This window comes from Candoia aspera, chromosome 4 (assembly GCF_035149785.1).
Source record: "Candoia aspera isolate rCanAsp1 chromosome 4, rCanAsp1.hap2, whole genome shotgun sequence".
In the NCBI taxonomy this organism is placed as follows: Eukaryota; Metazoa; Chordata; class Lepidosauria; order Squamata; family Boidae; genus Candoia; species Candoia aspera.
Window position 1 is genome coordinate 49,375,471 of NC_086156.1, and position 20,614 is coordinate 49,396,084.

The window sequence follows — 20,614 nt, forward strand, 5'->3', positions numbered from 1 at the left end:
AATGTCCTCCTTCTCTTATGTACACCAGGGCAACAAAATTCAAGAAGTCGATCTTACTCTGTGACTCCAAACTATACACTGACACAGCTCATACCGTCAAGCAGCCTATCTGTTTGTTTGTTTTATTTTCTATCCCACCTTTATTATTTTTATAAATAACTCAAGGTGGTGAACATACCAAATACTCCTTCTTCCTCCTATTTTCCCCACAATAACAACCCTGTGAGGTGAGCTGGGCTGAGAGAGATTGACTGGCCTAAAGTCACCCAGCCGGCTTTCATGCCTAAAGCGGGACTAGAACTCTCAATCTCCTGGTTTCTAGCCCATTGCCTTAACCACTAGACCAAACTGGCCTAACTAATTTGATGACAATGGCTGGCATTGTAGGGACAATACAGCCCTAACACTTGGACTAATCACATCACCAAAGGAGGAGCAGCACAACCCCACAATACTTCTACTGTAACCCTCAACACAGTTTCCCAAATAATGAGATTGAGAATAAGAGGGTTCCTGTATAACTCAAGTCACTGGATGTACTCAGCAGAATGTCCACAAATCAAGACTTTTCAGGATTAAACTAAGCAGCTATGGATACCCTTCTATACTTTGATTTAACTCATCCCTAGGAGGACATCTTACCTGTTACTTGCCTCTGTCAGGCAAACATTTTATGGAAGACTCTTTCCAAGTGAGAAGCAGACACCTGAACATTCCAGTGCAACACTGCACATTCAGCAAGGCATCAGAAAGAACCACAAACCAAGCTTAGCAGTAGCATGGTTAAGTCCCTATTCTATCCATTGATGACAGCAGTAAAATGACAGAACAACCTGAAAATTATACTCAGTCCTAATGCATTTTAGAGTGTTATGAATCAATCTGGAGTCTCACTCACATTGATGGAGTTATGCTGCAATCCAAAATCTAACTTTGGAGACTATTTGGTTTGCTCACTTGCTTTAAAATCAGAGAGCAGCTTGAAAGATGGAAGGCATCATGGTTTATATGTCTCTGCTTCATTTTTTTTTCTGCCTCTGAGATCTACTCAAAAACTAAAGTTCAATAATCCAAGTTTAAATCCAACTCCAAGATGAATTATGTAGAGAAATTTCAACACTATAATGCAGTAAATGATGCTCACCTTCTTTAATATCTCTGTATTCAAAAGCATCTGCACATCTATGCTGCGGGATTCAGCTTTTGCTAGCGAGCTTAAGTTACACCGTATAATTAAACAGGACCTGCCTGGTCTTTCACAGTCCTAAAGGGTAACAAGAAGATAACAGCAAATGAAGAAAGGGAGAAAAAGAATTAATAATCAATAAGTGTTGTTCAGCTTTTAATCTGGAATACATTCAACTTGTGTTTGTGAACTTCAACTTTTCTTCAACTTGTGTTTGTGAACTTCAACTTCAACTAAGTAGCACAAGCCTTTTTATAGAGATGGATTAGCTGAGTGGAGAAAAAAATCCACAGTGTTTTGAAAACATCCATGCAAAAAGAGCTAAGCAGTGCAGTATTAACATTAGTTAGATGATAAAATAGAATAATACTGAACCTTTTTGAGATGGTCCCTACATATATCTCTATTTGGAGTGAGTCATCCTTTAAATTAAATTAACTCAATTCCTCCATAGGGAGGGACAAATCTACCATGACTTATTACATTCTGATTTTTCCTACTTTTGGTTATTCCATCAAGTTTCTCCATCATTTCCAATTTTGTTTAAAAAGTGAGTACACATTTGCAAACATTTTTATGTGCCTTTCTCCTAACACATTTTATTATATGTACTTTTTAGAGAATGTCACTGGATGAGTTTTTCATACTACATAGTTTTTACCATCATTCTTCCCTAATATAATGCACATTTTCCTACATATTCCAAATTCAAGTATCTTTATTACGGTCTTTGACCAGCCTTTACAGTAGGAAAAGAGAAATAGTTTGGTACAGCAATTCATTATTAGAGAAAAAAAGAAAACAGTCAGACAATAAAACAATATATCTAACTAAAAGTTTTGCGCAATCGTATGACTTGATGAAGATAATTGGCCACCTGGTATGTGAGTGTAGAGTCAGCATCCCTCAAAAAGTAATAATCATAAAACTTATCAGTATGACCCTCAAATTTAGAAATGATTGGGGAGATCAAAGCACATCTTGGGGCATCTTAAAAAGGACAGTATATGAGGACATGGGCAAGAGTTTCTACCTCCCTGGATCCACAAGGGCAAAGTCTCTGTAAATAAGGAGTCACGTGAAATCTTCCTGCCAGCAGTGCTGAAGGGACAGCATCAAAGCGGGCTCTGGAAAAGGCCCATCTATATTAGCTTAGGGTTAGAGTATATAGACCTCACAGTAGAGGGTTTGCAGCTAACAATTTGGCAATAGAATTCAGGAGCTCTGGTGATATTATTTTGGTGATCAATGTTCCAGATTCTTTCTTTTACCATTGATTTGGCATATTCCATAATAAATGCACTTCTGCATTGATTTTTTTTGCAATTGTATTGCAAAAGAAAAAAGAAAAATCAACTAAATTCTGTCTAATTTATAGGTTTGAGAAAGACAAACTAGGTGAGTTCACAACAAACTGAAACAAGTCCATGGGTTAAATATCTTTAGAAAGGATATATACATTTGAAAAATTATCTTTTCATATCACTTCAATCCAGATCAAACTGCTATCATGGGTTCCTTTTACTTTAAGGTCCAATATTCCCTACATTTGGAGGTAGGAAGAATGTGCACAACTGTATGTGAAGATCTCCATGGCCAGATGTTTGGCACAGATAACCTTTCTGGGGGAAACAAAAAGAGGGGCCTGGAATCAATCTCCTCTACATCCTACTCCCAAATAAACAACTCCAGTCGTAGTTGCCACATCTAGACAATGCAATAAAATTATCATAAATCCCAGATGTGGATGAGATTTTATCACAGGAAGCATACTTTTATCCATGCAGGACTCTATATTTTAGAGAAAGATTGGAGGTCAGAGGAACACTACAGGCTTTGCATGGAAAAGGTTTTGGAAAAAGGCTCCTGCTGCCTCTCAGCCCTAAACTGATCGAAGATCTAAATCAGCATCAGACAGCTTCCAATTGTCTTTACATAAATTAACTGTCCTGTATTGTATTAAAACAGACAGTTTCTTGACAACTACTTTAAGAATTCAGTTTGGAGCCGGTTCACAGCTCTAAAGGAATTAGCAAGCTTTCTCAGACCTTCAGATTTGCAGGTCAATACAAGGCTCACAGTTTTAATGCAATACAGAGAGAGCCAGTTTGGTCTAGTGGTTAAGGCAACAGGCTAGAAACCAGGTGACTGAGAGTTCTAGTCCCGCCTTAGGCATGAAAGCCAGCTGGGTGACTTGGGCTAGTCGCTCTCTCTCAGCCCAACTCACCTCACCGGGTTGTTGTTGTGGGGAAAATAGGAGGAGGAAGGAGTATAAGGTATGTTTGCCACCTTGAGTTATTTATAGAAAATAATAAAGGTGGGATAGAAAATAAATAAATTAATTAACAATGCAATTCTGCACCCTCCAAACCGGACGTGAATCCAACTCAGATCATTTGGACTTACTGTAAGGTATGGGTATGAACCAGAACTTAAGGTTGTGATCCTTGACACACTTGTCTAGAACTAAGCCAACCCGCATAAAAATGTGTGAGTTTCAGGTAGCCATGATGTGGAAAATCTGTGATTAGATTCCCATGATCATCTTTTCTTTCCCCAACAGGTTCAGGAAATTGGTCAAGCCCAAATCTAAATTGCAGAACCTCAATCTAAATTGGGACCATTTCTTTGGTTACCCTCCCCCCGGCATCCACTTAAATTTTTCTCTACTGTTTTAAGCATGAGTCAGTATTATTCTCTCCTAATAGGTGTATTATCCTAATTACTGGTTTCAGAGAGCCAGGGAGATGGCCTTGAAGCAAATATACAGAAACTGTTACCTGAACAAAAAGGACAGAAGCATTCCTTAAGTCCTGGGGAGGGAGATAATATTAAGAAGAAACTAAGGCTGACTCCTCCCTGACTCACTGGTATAAGAGGGAGGGGAGGAAAAGCACAATCTGATTTGTAAGGTTCTGTTCTTGTACGATAAAGTATAGTTCTAATCTACCTGTGGAGTTGGTTTCCTGATCTGGTCTACCTTATAGGGCTGAAACTGATTGCTTGCTAGAACCTCAGATTAAGGTTTTAATTGAAAAAGCATGAACGATTATGATTTTTTAGACAACTGATCATCATCTTGGCAGATGCATGGCTGGTGTTTTCCATTTGCAATAAATATCTTGTGGAATATGGAGCATAGGACAGCAGATTTGAAAAAAAAAAGACACTGCTGTAAATTAATCTTTCGCTGGCTATGGGCAAAAATTGTCCCATGTACTCAAGGAACACAGCTTCTTTTAGCAGCAATGGAGTCTATACATATATGGAAATTTAGAAGGAAGCAGTGGGCATTTAAAATATTTAAGTGACATCAAAACTAGTAGGGTTTCTTACCAATACTTTCCTCCCAGACTTGGTAAAAAAGGCAAATATTGTGTGAAAAATATTCTCCTTTTCCTGAGGAATGACACATGGTGTTGGGTTATTCTGAAAAGAGCAGTTCCCTTTGTCCTGGGCAACCTGAAGAAAGATCACAAACCACAAGTAACTTTGTACATCTTGTTTTGGACATTTTAATATATGCCATGTTATTCATTATTATGGATATGTTGTAGTTGTTGTTAAACTCATACTTCTACACAACCTATAGGAAAATACAATGGAACAAAAGCTATTTCTGCTGCCAATTTCTGCTGCCAGAAAGTTGCTCCTTGTTTAAATACATGAATTGATTCCAATGAAAGCTAAGTGAAAATTGCACCAATAAAAAAAACCTAAGGCGGGGGATCCATTTCTGTTTTACACTTGATAATTATAGCCTGTCCTAAAGTAACTTTATCTGGAAGTATGAAGTATCTATTTCCATGAAATGGAGTGCTGATTGTATCGCAACAGCATGACTGCCATTCACTACGGCTCCACCCAACATCATGATGGAAATCAAAAACAGTAAGATCGCATGGGAGCCACCACGGGAAGTAACTTCTGGCCATTCACATGCCTGTGAATTCTGGAGTTATAATCCTTACCTATGTGGAAGGAACCAGAGTGCGATGGTTTGCTATAGATAATGCTATGTTTGGATTTATTCTCATTGCAACCAGAACTCAAAAACTGTGCTCAGTTTTCAAAATGTAATTCAACATGGTTCATCAGTCACTAATACCATCGGTCACACCTATGCTACATAGAACCAAGGAAGAGATACATCATCTTATATGGATTTTTGCACTCCTTTAATATCTACATTTGATGAAAAAAAATATAAAAATCAATATCCAAGGCTGTTTTGTGCATGACAGCAAACCTATCTGGACAGCAACCACGAATGGACATTATTAACTTTCTCTGGCATAAACAATAAAGGCTTTCAAGTTTGGGAAGAGGAAGTCCAGATGCCATCTAGGATATGAATAGCAAGAAGAAATATGTGTTTTATTTTATTTTAGAACATAGTAATAGTTTAAAGCCTGCAGTTGAACACAACCTTACAAGGCATCCAAAGGGAGAGTTTACATGCAACATTCCCATGCTCAAGTGTTCAACAGCTGAAATCCAAGACAGTGCTTACATTTGGCCTTTCTTGGATGGCAAGGGAGGCTAATTTATGCACTGTAAGGATGCCAGGTGGTACTGATATTAAGTGAGCTTCTCAGAAGATTCCTCCAAACAGCTGTTATAAGATGCAAGTTGATTAGACTGACATAAAGCTGAATGCAATCCACCATACATGAATCTCACTGTTTTCCTGATTGAACAGAATGACCAAAATTGTATGAGTCTGTATGAAAGTCTTATTCATTTTAAAATCAAAAGATATATACATATCTATCTCTTCATGAATTAATCCTTAAGAATATCTCCAAAATTAATATATTTAAACAGCCATTAGGATATATTATTTAAAAACATAGAAAGGGTGATGAATATATAGTTCTATTTATCTTAGAAAGCAGTAATCAAACGTTTCAAAAAATTTTCTTACTGTTCCTAATGTTTGAGTTACACCTTTGTCAGAACTGGGAAATTATCTTCAGTGCCCTTCGGGAAAATTATGCTGGCATTCTCCTTCACAGAGTTAAAAACTTTTCAAGAGATAATTCCAGGGCCAGGGAACTAAGATGATGATGATGATGACGATGATGATGACGATGATAGCAGCCTATCAATTCTTTTGTTTCCTTGATGTATATGACAAAGGGTAATATTCATCAAATATTCCTAAATAATGCTTGAACAAATGAAGCATCTTGTTCATCAAAGCTTCTTAGTATACATATCTATTTCAGGAGGGTGCTACTTTCCCTGCTATTAGGCAGAATGGACAGCTGTCTCAAAGAGAAAATGTTGGGACAATGAGAGAGACCAAGGTGTTGGACAAGATGTGCATTACATAATGTACTGCTGTCCTCAGGTGGAGTGGGGAATAGTCCTGATTCACAGTATTGAAGAGTTAACTGGCTTCTCGCTATATTGTTCTTCACCACAACATCTTGCCACTCACCTCTGGTATCAAAAGGCTATGGCTTAGTCTGAATAGCTTTCCATTTTGGACTGAGAATGTGTTTTCTTCTTATTGCCTGAGCTCTTTCTCATTCCTTCTCTCACTTCTCTCCCATCCATTTTCTTTCAGAACACTGAGGAGCAACTGGACTTCCCAAGACAACACATAGACCTTGTACCACACTGCTGTGATACTTGGACCATAACTGCCAAAATCTCCCATTTCCCCACCTTTTTGAGATAAGGAATATGAAAATTGTGTTTTTTAAGTCCTAGATCTAAGCTTGATGTAAGTTTTTATAAAACAAAAAAATTCCACAAAATAAAATGATGTGATTTTTGTTGATGACTTTTACTCTGTGTACATTATTTTTATTGTCTTGTTTTTGTTCTGACTTTCTTGTACCCCATCCAGCGTCCATTTGGACTGGGATGGGCTAGAAATATTGTGAAACAGTAAAAAAAATCTTCTTTAAAACTTGCTCTGCTCAGTGCAAGTCATGATCCAGCTCACTTTGCCTGCTTTGGCCCATGGATCCTCAAAGAAAAAGTTAAGCATGGCTCCTGGCTACCACAAGATTGCCCTCCTTGCTTAGAAGAGTACACCAAAGTTCCACTTTGGTTTTGCCTGGATCCAACAGCCTTCTAGAGTAAATAATATAGTGGGCAGCTGGAGCCCCTCCTAGCATTTGTTTATGCAACAGCATGCCTATTGCTCTAGTAAAAATGTAGAAAAGGAAAAGTTTTGCCTATATTTTGTAGCTTATTTGGGAGGTCAAACATAATGGCAAAGCAAGATACAGAGAATACTACGTTTAAATCCTCCTCTAAACCTACCTTGTTGACTCTTGGTATGGCAGAAACTCCCCTAATTCCAAAGCTAATCTCACTGTTTTGAGGTTAAGAATTAAGGATTTCTCAGCACTGACCTAAATCTGTCAGGAATTAGTATATACAGATAGATAAAATTGTTTTACAACCAGAAGCTAGCAAACAAATCCAGAGAAATACAAAAAATAGATAAGCTTTGTCTGGGTGGAACTTGATCTACAGGAAACATCTTCTGTCACATTCTTGAAGCTAAGTAGCAAAATTTGATGACACTGTAGGTGACCTGGAAGTTTTTGCTGGCAATTAGAAAACAGGGCAGAGGTGGCAAGTTAGAGGAATATTATAGTATCTCCCTTGCAAAAGTGAAGAGGGAAGGGCATGAAAATGTTCCCTTGTGAAAGCCCAGGGATATTTAGAGTAGACCAGTGTCTAAAGATAAGACGCCATGATCCTCCCATCAACTAAAGTTAGGGTCCTGCAAAAGTTAGGCGAATGAGCCAGATTAAATTAATTCTAGATCTGGGAAGCATTCTATAATCAATTCCTTAGCCTGGTTCCTATTTAATATATATAAATTGTCTGAATGTAGGCCACACAACGTTATTTTCTGGGTAGCAGCTAATATGTACATTTTTCCTTGTTTCTCCCTATACTGCACCACTTTCCTCAGTTAAATGCTTCCCTTAAAGCTGTTTTTTAATAGCATGAATGAAAACCTAGGTATCACATTTATTTTTTAAAAAGTGAATTGCAATTATATAGGCAGAAACCTTCATCTGGGAGATGGAGAATCCCAGCTTATCACCTTTGTCTCAACAGAGGAGAAAAGATATCTAGTACCTGGTACTATTGTGAAAGCTATTAGTACAGTGTACTGCTCAGCCTTTATCACATAACCTTGGGCCTAAGACAATGCAAGAAGGTGATGGACCCTAGTAGGAAACTGAAAACTTTTTTCCCCATGAGAAGTGGGTCTTGAAATAGCATCACCATAGCAACTTGAACAAGACTCGAAGCATAGCATGAGTTTTGAGCCTAAGGCATCAACATAACATCCTTGTGATGTTACATTACTGGACACCTGAATATGAAATGACTTAAAGATAATTGCTTTGTTATGCTTTGATACTGTAAAGATTTAAAGTGTGGATCCACAGAATGGGACTACTACCTAAATGCCACAACATTTCTTCTTTCATGATAATAAACTAGGTTTGATTCACATATATATCATCTGATCATGCAACATTTGGTAATTCTCATTCAAGTGAATTGGATGAACTGCTGAAACAGGCTGGCCTGGATGCAGAGAAGATTGAATACAACTTTGATTATACAATAGGTTTTTCCCAGATCCTCTTTCTCCAACTACTTCTGAGTGTAGGAGTGATTTCCTATTCACACAAAACAGTTTTAAATCCAAGCCACTGTGCTAAAATTGACATCAGTAATAATTTACAAAGAAACAACATCAGTAATAACTTAGGAAGATATATTTAGGCTGAAGTGCAATAGATTTGAATCTGTTCATAATTCAAGTGAACAGCTCCCTCCCAGTCAGGATCTAAAAAAGTAAGAAAATCCTGGGAAATTATTATAATGGTTGAAAATCAATCTGTTCGTTATCTGTTTAGCTACTGGGAAGCACTGTAACCCAATTTTGATATGTATTTTATATTGAACAAACCCCAAAGTTTAGGTATCAGAAATTTTATTTTTTAGACTGACAAAGTCCACATTGCTGCTCAAATTACTCACCATAATGTGAATGCTATAATCATTCTGAGGTAGGTTGTACCAGCTTTTTTCTTGTTAAGGCTCTATTTGAGTTAATATAAAAACCGAATTCCCATTTATTAGCCACTGATCAAGGATTCATGAGAAAAAAAGTTCAACCACAGTTGGCATTAAGTCCTTTAAGCTTTTGGCATCAGCTTAACTAGCTTCTGATCAGTCAGACTTTGGCTTAAATTAGGGTTAATATATCTTTCTGGCTCAGTCTGGTATTGTTGCCCTATGTTAGAATATTGGTAAATGATTGTCATTACTGTTTTTATTTCTTACTGTTTTTAATGAATCATGTGTCATTTTGGGAATTTTCAAAAAAATTATAAAAAAGCAGGACAGAAATTTTATCAGCGAATACCACTATATTGTGCAGAATATACATAACTTGAGTAACCGTGGTTGCGGTTAAAAGTTGAAAAACAGCTGAGCCATTATAGGAGAGACAAGGGCCAATGATCTTGGAGAAGAGCATTATGGGGAAAACTAGGATAGTATATTGTATTTATGACTTAATAGGTACTTAGCTTTATTAGAAACAATTGAGTAAGATTTCCCCCATGAGCATTTTATGGTCGTAAGTTAAAAGGTAAAGGTTTCCCTTGACATTAAGTCCAGTCGTGTCCGACTTTAGGGGGCGGTGCTCATCTCCGTTTCAAAGCCGAAGAGCCGGCGTTTGTCCGTAGACACTTCCGTGGTCATGTGGCCGGCATGACTACACGGAACGCCGTTACCTGCCCGCCGAAGCGGTACCTATTAATCTACTCACATTTGCATGTTTTCGAACTGCTAGGTTGGCAGGAGCTGGGACTAGCAACGGGAGCTCACCCCGTCACGCGGAGTTGAACCGCCGACCTTCCGATCAGCAAGCTCAGCAGCTCAGCGGTTTAACCCGCAGCGCCACCGTGTCCCTTGGTCGTAAGTTACCACTGCATTAAACCATACTTTCATTCTGGAAATGGCAACTCTGTGGGATAGATGCGCATGTTACTATCCAGTAATTGCCAGATCTTTACAAAAAAGACATTGCACATTAGCTTACCATCATCTGTTGAATATGGAACATATCAGCTCCAGTAGCTGAGAGACGGTTAGGAACTGAAATGTCAACAAAAGATCCAGGAAGTGTACTTGGCCCAGCATTGTAGACCTTCAGAAAAGTAAAAATGAATGAGTGATGTATATGCTTCAGAAAATGTATAACAAAACAACAATCTTTGTGTTCAGCCCCTATCTGTACATGATTTAACTACCTCCCAAAATGGCTGACAATGGGAAAATGAAGTTTTTCTCCAATAAGAACATAAAAATATATGAAAGATAGATTTTTTAAAAATCCATTCAATCGCAAGGTTTTTCAGAAATGGTTTGCCACTGCCTCCTTCTTAGGGCTGAGAGAGTGTGACTGGCCCAAGGTCACCCAGCTTCATGCCCAAGGCAGGACTAGAACTCACGGTCTCCCAGTTTCTAAGCTTAAGCCTTAACCACTACACCAAACTGGCTCTAAAGAGAACATACCGAATAGCAAATTATTAAGCTGAATATAGAGCTTCTCAAGACACATTTGGTGAACCTCACTTGAGAGCACTTAGGCTAATGGTTATCCCAGTCCTGTATACATACATGCATACACCCAAATATTTATATATGGAAAAATAAAATAGTGCAGTTAGATACGGTCGTGTATATTTAGAATTAAGAATTCTGAATACGCCATGGTCTATAAATGGTGCTGTTTGAATCCAGCTGACTCTAAATATCCAAACATATAGATGTCATTCTCCAAACACTGCTCGAGTTTTGAAAAATGTATGAATGATAAAGAGAGGTAGGACATGATGCCAAATCCTTACAAAGTCCCAAAGGCATTTAAAAGGGGAAAGAATCCAGCTACAGCCACTATAAACAACAACTGCATTAAAAATGCAAGCATAATGTAACGTATCAGACAACAATGGAAGTATTAATTGTACAGTAATGGAAATAAGATGTATAAAAGTTGTTTGAATCTCAGCAGCAAAGGAGATGGAAGGCTCCTTGTTTTTTAGATTTACTTTGTGATACCTTACCATATATTTTAATACTTTTACAATTTCTTTAAACCACAGCACTCTTTCTATTCAGAAGCAGAATCCACTGACTTTTTACTAGTTACATCTGTGTTACTTTTTTAACATAATTTTTCAAGCACAGTAGTTTACCTGTGCTTTATCCATGTTACTGCTGAAAACTCTATATTTTTATAATAAACCCATTCAGTATTCCTGTGGATTATGCTGCTTCCCATCATCAATCATCAATGGAAAACAGACGATTTGACATATTGGTGCACGGAGTTCAGAGATAGATTAGCTTAGAGTTGAGGATTAATTTTCCACACACATTTTCATCAGTGTTCTAGGGTACCTTTTCCCCATGTTAACAATGGAGGGGGAAGGGTATTGTGAAAAAGCATGAAAACTTTCAATTATTGAAAAAGCATTGCCTTCACTCTAGCATCTCCTATTTTCCATATGATTTCCTTTAAGAAGCCCTAACAGCAAAATAAGCTCCATAGCAGCTGTTATGAGGAATGAGTATATGGCCAGATTTTTTGGTGAGGAAGGTTAATCTTTGTGCATTTAAGCAGTTTTTCAGAAAATATTTTCCTACCATGCTAGAGGAAATCACTGCTTTTGATCTAATTGCTAAAGAGCACTTGATTAGGTACAATTTTCTTTTTGAAAGTCATCAAACATTGGCATATTTGGTTCATTTGGTTTTCATTTTCTTTTTGGTTATTGTTATTGCCTCCCCCAAAATTCTAAAGTATAAGTCAAAACTACAACATTTTGGTTTAAGGTCCTAAAATTCAAGCCTGAATACACTTTTCCTATTCCTTTTCACTAAAGAAAAGCAAGTGAATGACGGTGACTAATTAATTTCTGCGAACTGTGATCTTTGGGTGGTGGGAGCCATACGCTATTCATTAGTTGTAAAATAGCATCAAATTTGGGTGAAGGAGAAAAGCTTTAAAAATGCACTTGCATAGTAAGTTAGCAGTTATTCATTAATGTAATTTTTCATTCTGTAGTTCCACCTAGTGGTTACAAAGGTTTCACTGCAGTGTACAGACTCAACAATGATTTGGATGCAAAATGGATGATGAGGAAAGGCCCCTGAAATCTGATAGGCTTGTTTCATAACCAGGAGCACAATCCAGCAAATACTGTTGGAACATGTACATATGGAGCCAGTTGTTCTCCTTGTGATATTAATGGAATGGAAAAATATTCAATTTGGGGTTGGGATATTACAATATTAGGACTGGGGCCCTACAATATTATATATGTCTACTCAGAAGTAAGACACATTGAGTTAAATGATGCTGCTTCAAAGTAAGCGTGGGCATGTAGACATTAGATGGAATGGCTGTAGGCTGCTACACATTATGTGTTAGCCGGTTCACAATTATTGGCATTTAACCTAGTCTGGACTAAATTAAGAACTATTGGTTGGGGGGGGTTGCATCTAAATCTGACAAAATCTGGATCCAGCACAATCTGCAGCACACTGTCCCTTAGCTAAATCCATCTGTCACTAGTAGGGTCTCGTTTTAGTTTAGCTCACTGAAGAAATCTGCAGCAGACCATAAATCAGTAAAACAATGTTGCATCTGGAATGAGGTGCTTTAAAATTTAGATCTTTTAGATCTGCACAATCCAGCACATCACATATTGATCTCTAGCCCAATCAAGCACAGCCCTAGTAGCCAAAGTAGCCATAGATGTCCTAGAAATGTGTATGGAGCTTGAAAGAAAGACTTCCATTTGTGTTAATAATGCCATTAAATTTACACTTTTTTTTTTTTAGAAAAACATATTCTTTGAAAATATAAATGGCTAGAATTCACGTAACCTTACAGTGTATTTCAGGCACTCATAAGATGCTTAGAATTTGCATTTCTTAAGAAAGTACCCTCTTCCCATTCTATATGGTAAACCATATCTAAAACAGGGGGGGGAAATTGAAAGTACCTGGTGACATGGCAGCTACACAAACATAAAAAGAAAAAACAAACAACAAAAACCTAGGCCCCTAAATTAGGTCTTCTAATCCCAACCTGTGTCTGAACTGTTATTATTTTAATACTTTGCCATAATACAAAGAAAATTAAGTGGCACAGAACCCTAAAATCCACAGGCTTGCTAACCATCAACAAGAAAAAAAAATCTTTGATCCATTTACTCATCGTTTTTGGTTAGAGACATGGGCAGTATGCAAATGTGAAGTGGGCAAAGATGCTTCAGATCTGGCATGAGCATTTTTGCTGTGTCCATTGGCTGCTCCCTACAGAAATCAAACTAGCCACACATGCTAGAAAAATATTTGAGTTAAAGAGGCATTAAGGAGGTTGTACCCTTGCCTGCTTTAGGTCCAAATACTGTCCACCACCAGTATGCATATATCTATGTAAAAGTAAGTTCTACTAAGTTCATTGGGCTTACTCCCTGCTGAAGGAACATCTAGCAGCTGCAGATATTTATTATATTTTATTTTTCTTCAGGCCAGGATCCTTTTTTCCCCCTCTGTTCTGGTGACACACATTTTTTTTACTATGACCCTTGTCCAGCATGCCAATCAAGGATAGAATGTAGGCCTCAGTTCAAAAAGCAACTTAGCATCTCAAAAGGTCCACAGAGCCATAGAAGCCCCATTTATTGTACTGTAGCAAACAATATATACCCATTGGCCTCTTTTCTTTATAGCCAGCAAAATCCCAGGAGTATTAATATGCCACTAGCAAGCAAGGCTATGCTGCATCATTTTTTTACCTGAAGAGTAAAATTTAAGTCCTGAAAATTACACTCAAAATCTTCCAGCTGGGTAAACTGAGATGCTGCCACTGACTCGCCATAAATAAAAGAACTGGGGGACACCGTTCTGAAGAAGAGAAAGACAAGATCATATAAGAATGTGACTAATGCCCTCACTTTATTTTGGTTGCACAAATTAGCTCCTGCTCCTAAGAGTTTTTTGAAACTTGAAATATCTTTTCTACATACTGTTATCACATAACAGAGAGGAAAACGTAAACAGAGTTATAACTGGAAAATTAAACAGACGGTCCTACAGCACGGCCTCCTTTTGACTTGTACTATCCCATAACATTTGACCTCAACCTTTGGTCTAGTGGATCTGAACCAAAACATTTGACTCGACCTCAGAAGTAATGTCTTTTTTCGTTTTTGTTTAAGGTCGTTTCTAGTGCCTTAATTAGTCCATAATCTTTCTGTGATAAGGACAGGCAATCAGTTCTAGTATTACAGTCTGAGAAATTACTTGAGAAAAAAAGAAACATTCTTCTCCTTCCCTTATTTATAAACAAAGGAAAAATAAATGATCACTTTCTTACCCAGTGATGGATGAGTCCACTTCATGCATCAGGGGAACTGTCAAAATGAGAGAATTGTCCTGAAGATTGTGTTCCAAGTTCCCACTGCAGGGAACAAGAGAATCAAGGATATTATATACTGTCTTTTCATTCAGGAGCTCATTATAATGTTCATAGCACTCCCTCCTATTTTTTCCCCCCAAATAACTCTGTGAATTAGGTTGGAGTGGAAGAGAATGACTGACCCAAGTCACTCAGTGAGCTTCTATGGCTAAGGGTGGACTAGAACCTAACTCTTCTTGGTCATTCACCAGCACCTTAACCGCTGTCATATAAACCAGAATGGGACATTCTTAGATAGCCCCTGGCTTAACCACACTGGGTTAAGCACTCTCTCGCCACTCCAAATGTACAGATGGGTGAGAATGGAGAAATCTCATTAAATCTCAAGCAAGAACCAAAATCTTATGAGATTTTACAAAAGTAAGCATTCTAGTGGAGGTCCTCACAAGATTTTATAATATCATGAGATTTTGCTGATTTTTAAATTATTTTATTTGAGGTGCAGAGGGCTTTTTTGGCAGAACCAGAGATCCCTCTGGTTGTTGAATTCTTGACCCTTGCTATATATCTATATTAGTTTACCTTGCATAACTTTATTAAGGATTCTGGAAACTATAATAGGAAGAGGAACTGAAAATCCTCTGGGAAATCCCTAGCATAGCATTATCCAAAATATTAAATTTGCCAGTGGCCAATTTAATATTTTGGCCAACTAAAAAATACTGTTTTAAGGTAAGTGCTTCTGTCACAAAATTGACCACATTTTTCTGGTGCAGAATAAAATTGAGCTTCCTGTGGCATCAATAAATAGATTAATATGGAAACAGGCTGTCTTTGTAAATCAAAGTCAGCATCTAAAATTTTGCCCAGAAGCAAGCTGTAGTCAGTGAAGGTGTTTCCAGACTGGTTTAATTCAGCTTCTCAAACTTATTGCTGATAAAAGTCAAGGTACTCCATTTTGCACTCCTTTCTCATTTCAGCCCTCATCATCCCCTACCTAATCCTCAGAAAACCATTGCTAGTCAGCATAGTCCAGGTTTCCCCAGTCAGCCAGCTTGTCCAAAGACTGAAAAGTTATGGGAATTACAGTTGAATACATTTGGGAGCACTAGATTGGAGATTAGTATGCAAAAGTAGTTGAATCAGTGGTCTGATGAGTTTCTTCAGTTTGAGGTTAACACAGATTTATCTCAAAACAGGAGTCTTACAGCATGATAATATATTTAGTGTACATACATCTATATACATACATACTATATATAGAACTGTTTAAGAGGATCTTTGATTTATAGATGCTGCCACTCATTTTTCTTGCTTTTTAATAGCTTGTTTTACATTTTATCTATTTCAGAGATTTTATGCGAAGACCCAGCTCTCTGGAAAAGGCTCTGATGCTGGGAAAGAAGGAAGGAAAGAGAAGAGGAAGACCAGCAGCAAGGCGGATGGACTCAGTTACAGTGGCAATGAGTGCACCACTGGAAGATCTGAAAGGTCAGGTCAGGGATAGATCATCATGGAGAAAATCTATGTAACTTGTTGGCACATAATGCCATCAATCCATCAATTATTTTTATATGTGGTTTAATTTGGGGGGGACTGTTTATCATTTGTTCTTTTTTACTTGTACCCTTGACACCTTATTGCTGAGATAGCAATCTAAGAATCTCTTGACTGTGGCAGAGAAAAAAAATCAAATACGCACATATACGTAAGTGTGAATGTGTAAGATCAGGAACCTGACAGAGGTTACAATTCATATATTTAAGAAACCAACATCATGATCTTCAGCTCAGCCACTTAGCTACTGTCCTTGGCCTTTTACTTCATGCAATATGAGAGGGGCATGCCACAACGAATATTTTATTTGCACATTTTGACATGCTCCTGTTAATTACTGCCTGTAAATGAAATGTGGGCTGGTGTCCAAATGTAAACAACCTCAGCATGCAAGGTTTTATTTGTAGAACCACTAGATAAATAACCCATCAGGTTGCCTAACCACCAGTATCTGATTTGGAAAGCTCAGTAAGGGTATGGCTAGAAATGCATTTCAATGTGTTTGGAAGGTACCAAACTTGAGGAGGTTCGCTTCATGGTATGTGTAGACATAATCTGTAAGAGTCTGTTCCATAAGTCTGCTATTTCTGAAGAGTTACTTTCTTCCCTTTCAGAGTCAAAGGGTAACTGCTGTTATTCTTTAATTTCCTCCAACTGTTCTATATAGTAGCCTAACTTTTTATCTTTTTAAAACAGTGACTTACAATTTTTATACTAGATAAAAATGGAGGAAATGCAAAACTGTCCTTTCATGTAACTACTTTTAAGATATAAGAGAAAAAAACAAAGCAGTAGCTTTTGTTTTAGAAGTGGTGGATCCAAGATCAAAAGTTCACCAAGCTGAGCAATGTTCATTCCCATGTGATTCCCATTATTTCCTGTGTCTACTTGCAGATAGGACTACTATTTTATGGCTTCAAATAATAAGACGTGTGCACTGTGCATTAGGGTTTCCAACACGCTCCTTGCCAAATCCCTATGCACCCATTATGAGGGCTCTATACTCAAATGGAGAGAGCTGGTTCAAACTCTCCCTTAGCAGACTTCACAATATCCCCCAGGGCACAAAAACATTCATCTCTGTCAAGCTCATGAGAAATCTGAAATCAGGATAAAGGAAGCCTAAGATGAAAAAAGCTAGCTATTTGCATAACTGTAAATACACAGATCCTCAATATCAAATTAAATTTATCTGGCTTCTGGATAATTTTATCCAACTGCTATTTCACTGATGCAATTGGGGATAATGATTTTGCAGGCATGATTGAAAGCTGTTTTTTTAAGTTACACTCATGCAAGAATTAGGTAAATAAATCCATCTCATATCGAAGATTATCTGGCTTCTGCCACAGGACATATCACAAAAAAAGACTAGTCACAACATCCCCAGCCAACTGGTATTACTGATGATATGTCATACACAAATATAACTCTACTGTACATGACACGACATATGAACTACATGACTTCTAAATTTGATCACAGCTGAATGGCTAAGAAGTGATATATAACCTAAAGAAATGGCACATTTTGTTCAATTTAGGCTGGAGGTTGGAAATTGAAAAATGTATTCCTATCCTACATCGTAAGTCATGACAGAATGGAGAGAGATTAAGCCAATACACCGGTCATTTTTTACAAACTGTTATCAGCTTTAGCGTCACAAACCCTCTGCGCATACAAATTGTATGGCAGATCTTAATAAATCATGAATGAAAGCATGCTCTGCTTTCCTTCACTGATCTGAACAGAGGACTAATTGATTCATTACCCCAGTTTCAAATGTTTACTTTTTCCTAATTTGGACATTAACAATTTGGCTGCAAGTAGAGCCTATTTTTGGGGCACAAGTTAATGTACCTATTACAGAAAGTGTAGCCAGAGGTGTAGGTTGAGGTACTGTATACAATACTGAGAAAGGATTTAAATGGAGAGCCGTTGGATGCAACTGTAATGTATGCAAGAGCAGAGCAAGTAGCATCCATTGTGAATATATAAAGTGGCCTGGGGAACTTCAGAGAATAAGCCATTTCAAGATTACCAGTGTCAATCATCTAACATGCTGATTTGTATAATACTACTTTCCACTTACATTTCTCCTTATAAGGCAATTCTTCTTAATTCAGGACTCATCTAAATTGTTTGGCTTTTCTGAATATTCTTATAATCTATACACTAACACCGTTCCTCATTCCCTGCATGATAACCATGCTAAGATATTTGCTGGGTTTTATTTACAATGAAGAAAGGGTTTCTAAAAGCACTCAAGTATTGACTTAATCATATTTGGAGAAGACCCATAAAAATCAATGGGTGTGCTCCAAGTATAGCTAATTTTGGATTTAACAAAATATATGTTCCCTGAAATATTCCACATTTAGCTTTTAAGCCTCCCAACACTTAAAGCTTTCAATAGAGTCAAAGAGAAATAGGATGAAAAATATTGCCTATTTATAAGCTAGAGAATAGAATCTTTGCATTAAATTTCACTGGTGCAGGCATACTGAAGCAAAGCAAGTAGCTCTGACTATAATCCCTATTTAGCTGGTTAAGATCAACAAAGAGCAATAGTATATTACTCAGGGAACTTTCTTATTTCAGTGGATCTTGGGCAAAATGATCCCACAAGTTCCCTTGTCCATTGGTATGTTACATGATGATGACATTAGCATCATATTAGTCAAGCTATTTTAACTTCACATAACGTCCTTGATACAGTTTTGCTTTATAATCCATTGTCCTCTAGATAAATTGGGATTGCCAAAATTACCAACCAGCATTTTCTGCCTGTCTACATGAGCTGAGAAATCTGAGCTCAGTTTTTCTAGAAGGGTTTTAGGATGGGGACTGCTATAGTTGAATAGTATGGGAAATCTAAATGGTAGGTATAATCATTAAGTGTTGCTTGGAGTATTAAACTGGCATTTACTTTTAATGTCAATTTACAGCAGATGACAGTGATAGATTCTGTCCCAAATTTGCCAGGTATTGATTTCACTTCTGACTCCACCCATCTTGTTATCCAGTGCCATGAATGTAAGCAAATCATGTATTAGGTCAGAGACATAGTCCCAATCTGCTGCAACAATGGAAACTGAACGTGAAATCTGTATTACCTCTGAGCAGATACAAGGAATGAAAGAATTTCCTCTTCCCCAGACAAATGGCTAGTGTCAAAGATAACACTGAATTCATACTAAGGGAAACAAAAAGCAACATTTAGCACATTGTGGATATTGAAGTAAGTATGATTGCTATTTGAATAACATACTTTCATCACACAATTCTATTTTTTTCCAAAAACATACATTTAGCATCATTTATCATATTGCAGATTTGCAATCTCTATGCATTTTCAGAGATGGGTAATCATATGATGGCATTGTTCTGTGTACACATCCCATTGTCCCACTCTGACTAGGCATCATAACTCATAACTAGATGGTAAATCATGTATATAAACAGTGGTCTGCAAGGGATTCTCCATTTGAATTCAATCACTGCACACACAGTATTAAATAGGTAGTAATTAATAGGTACTAATCATTCAAAAGGTAGGTTTTGTCTTCTCTGCTTGTTCCTCTCACTGAAAATGGTGATCGGTGTCATTGCCACTTAACTGACATGCCAAATCAGGACTATTTTTGTATGCCTGTCAAGGCCATTGTACTTCAACTATTAGGTTCATCTTTGCAATGCTTTGGTGGAACAAATTTCTGTAATCTGGATTTTACAATCATATAATGAAATCTGAGCATACTCATTGATGTTTTGGTAATATACTGAAAATATTTTTCACTCACCCCCCCCCCCCATCCCACAGTGAGGCAACACCGCACGGATAAAAAGGAAGAATGATAAATTGCCCATAGAAAGGACTTTCTGGTTCATCTTGAACACCCATTTATCTTTTACTTACTGAAAAGCATGGAAGGTATTTTCAACTAAATTAGTAATAAAATATGTTTTGCATTTCTGTTGCACTTGAAATAGACTTTTGTACAGGTGTATGCACAAATATATAGGGGACAGAGTACTTATAACCTGGCCCGTTATAACCTGTTAGCTTTGATCCGATACTGGTGGAAGGGAGGCATCATTGTTTGTTTTATAACTTTTCTGGAACCCATATCTTGTTCTAGTAGGAGGAACTGTGCCGAAGGGAAAGCAACTGGCCATGACCATTACATACGACTTACATATTTTTACTGCAATACAAAACTGCTGGAGTACCCTTCCTTTAGTTTCATTTTCCCTCCTAAATTGAAGAGACATGAATAGGAAGGGACCAGAAAAAAATGAGAATCTAGTTATGCCTGACAAAAATTGACTTGACTTGATTGGATGCATACAGAATCAGGACAGAAAAAGGA

General features: G+C 37.4%; 1 protein-coding gene across 1 annotated transcript in view; it reads right to left on the minus strand.

Annotated features, from left to right (window-relative positions):
- Window positions 1–20,614, minus strand: part of ITGA9 (integrin subunit alpha 9) — a 245,912-nt gene that overhangs the window by 34,740 nt on the left and 190,558 nt on the right. Inside the window, exons 20-25 of the mRNA XM_063304073.1 lie at window positions 19,358–19,437; window positions 14,643–14,726; window positions 14,062–14,170; window positions 10,290–10,397; window positions 4,523–4,648; window positions 1,145–1,264 (exon numbers count right to left, since the gene is read on the minus strand). Coding sequence (XP_063160143.1) covers window positions 1,145–1,264; window positions 4,523–4,648; window positions 10,290–10,397; window positions 14,062–14,170; window positions 14,643–14,726; window positions 19,358–19,437 — 627 coding nt within the window. The remainder of the gene's footprint in view (window positions 1–1,144; window positions 1,265–4,522; window positions 4,649–10,289; window positions 10,398–14,061; window positions 14,171–14,642; window positions 14,727–19,357; window positions 19,438–20,614) is intronic.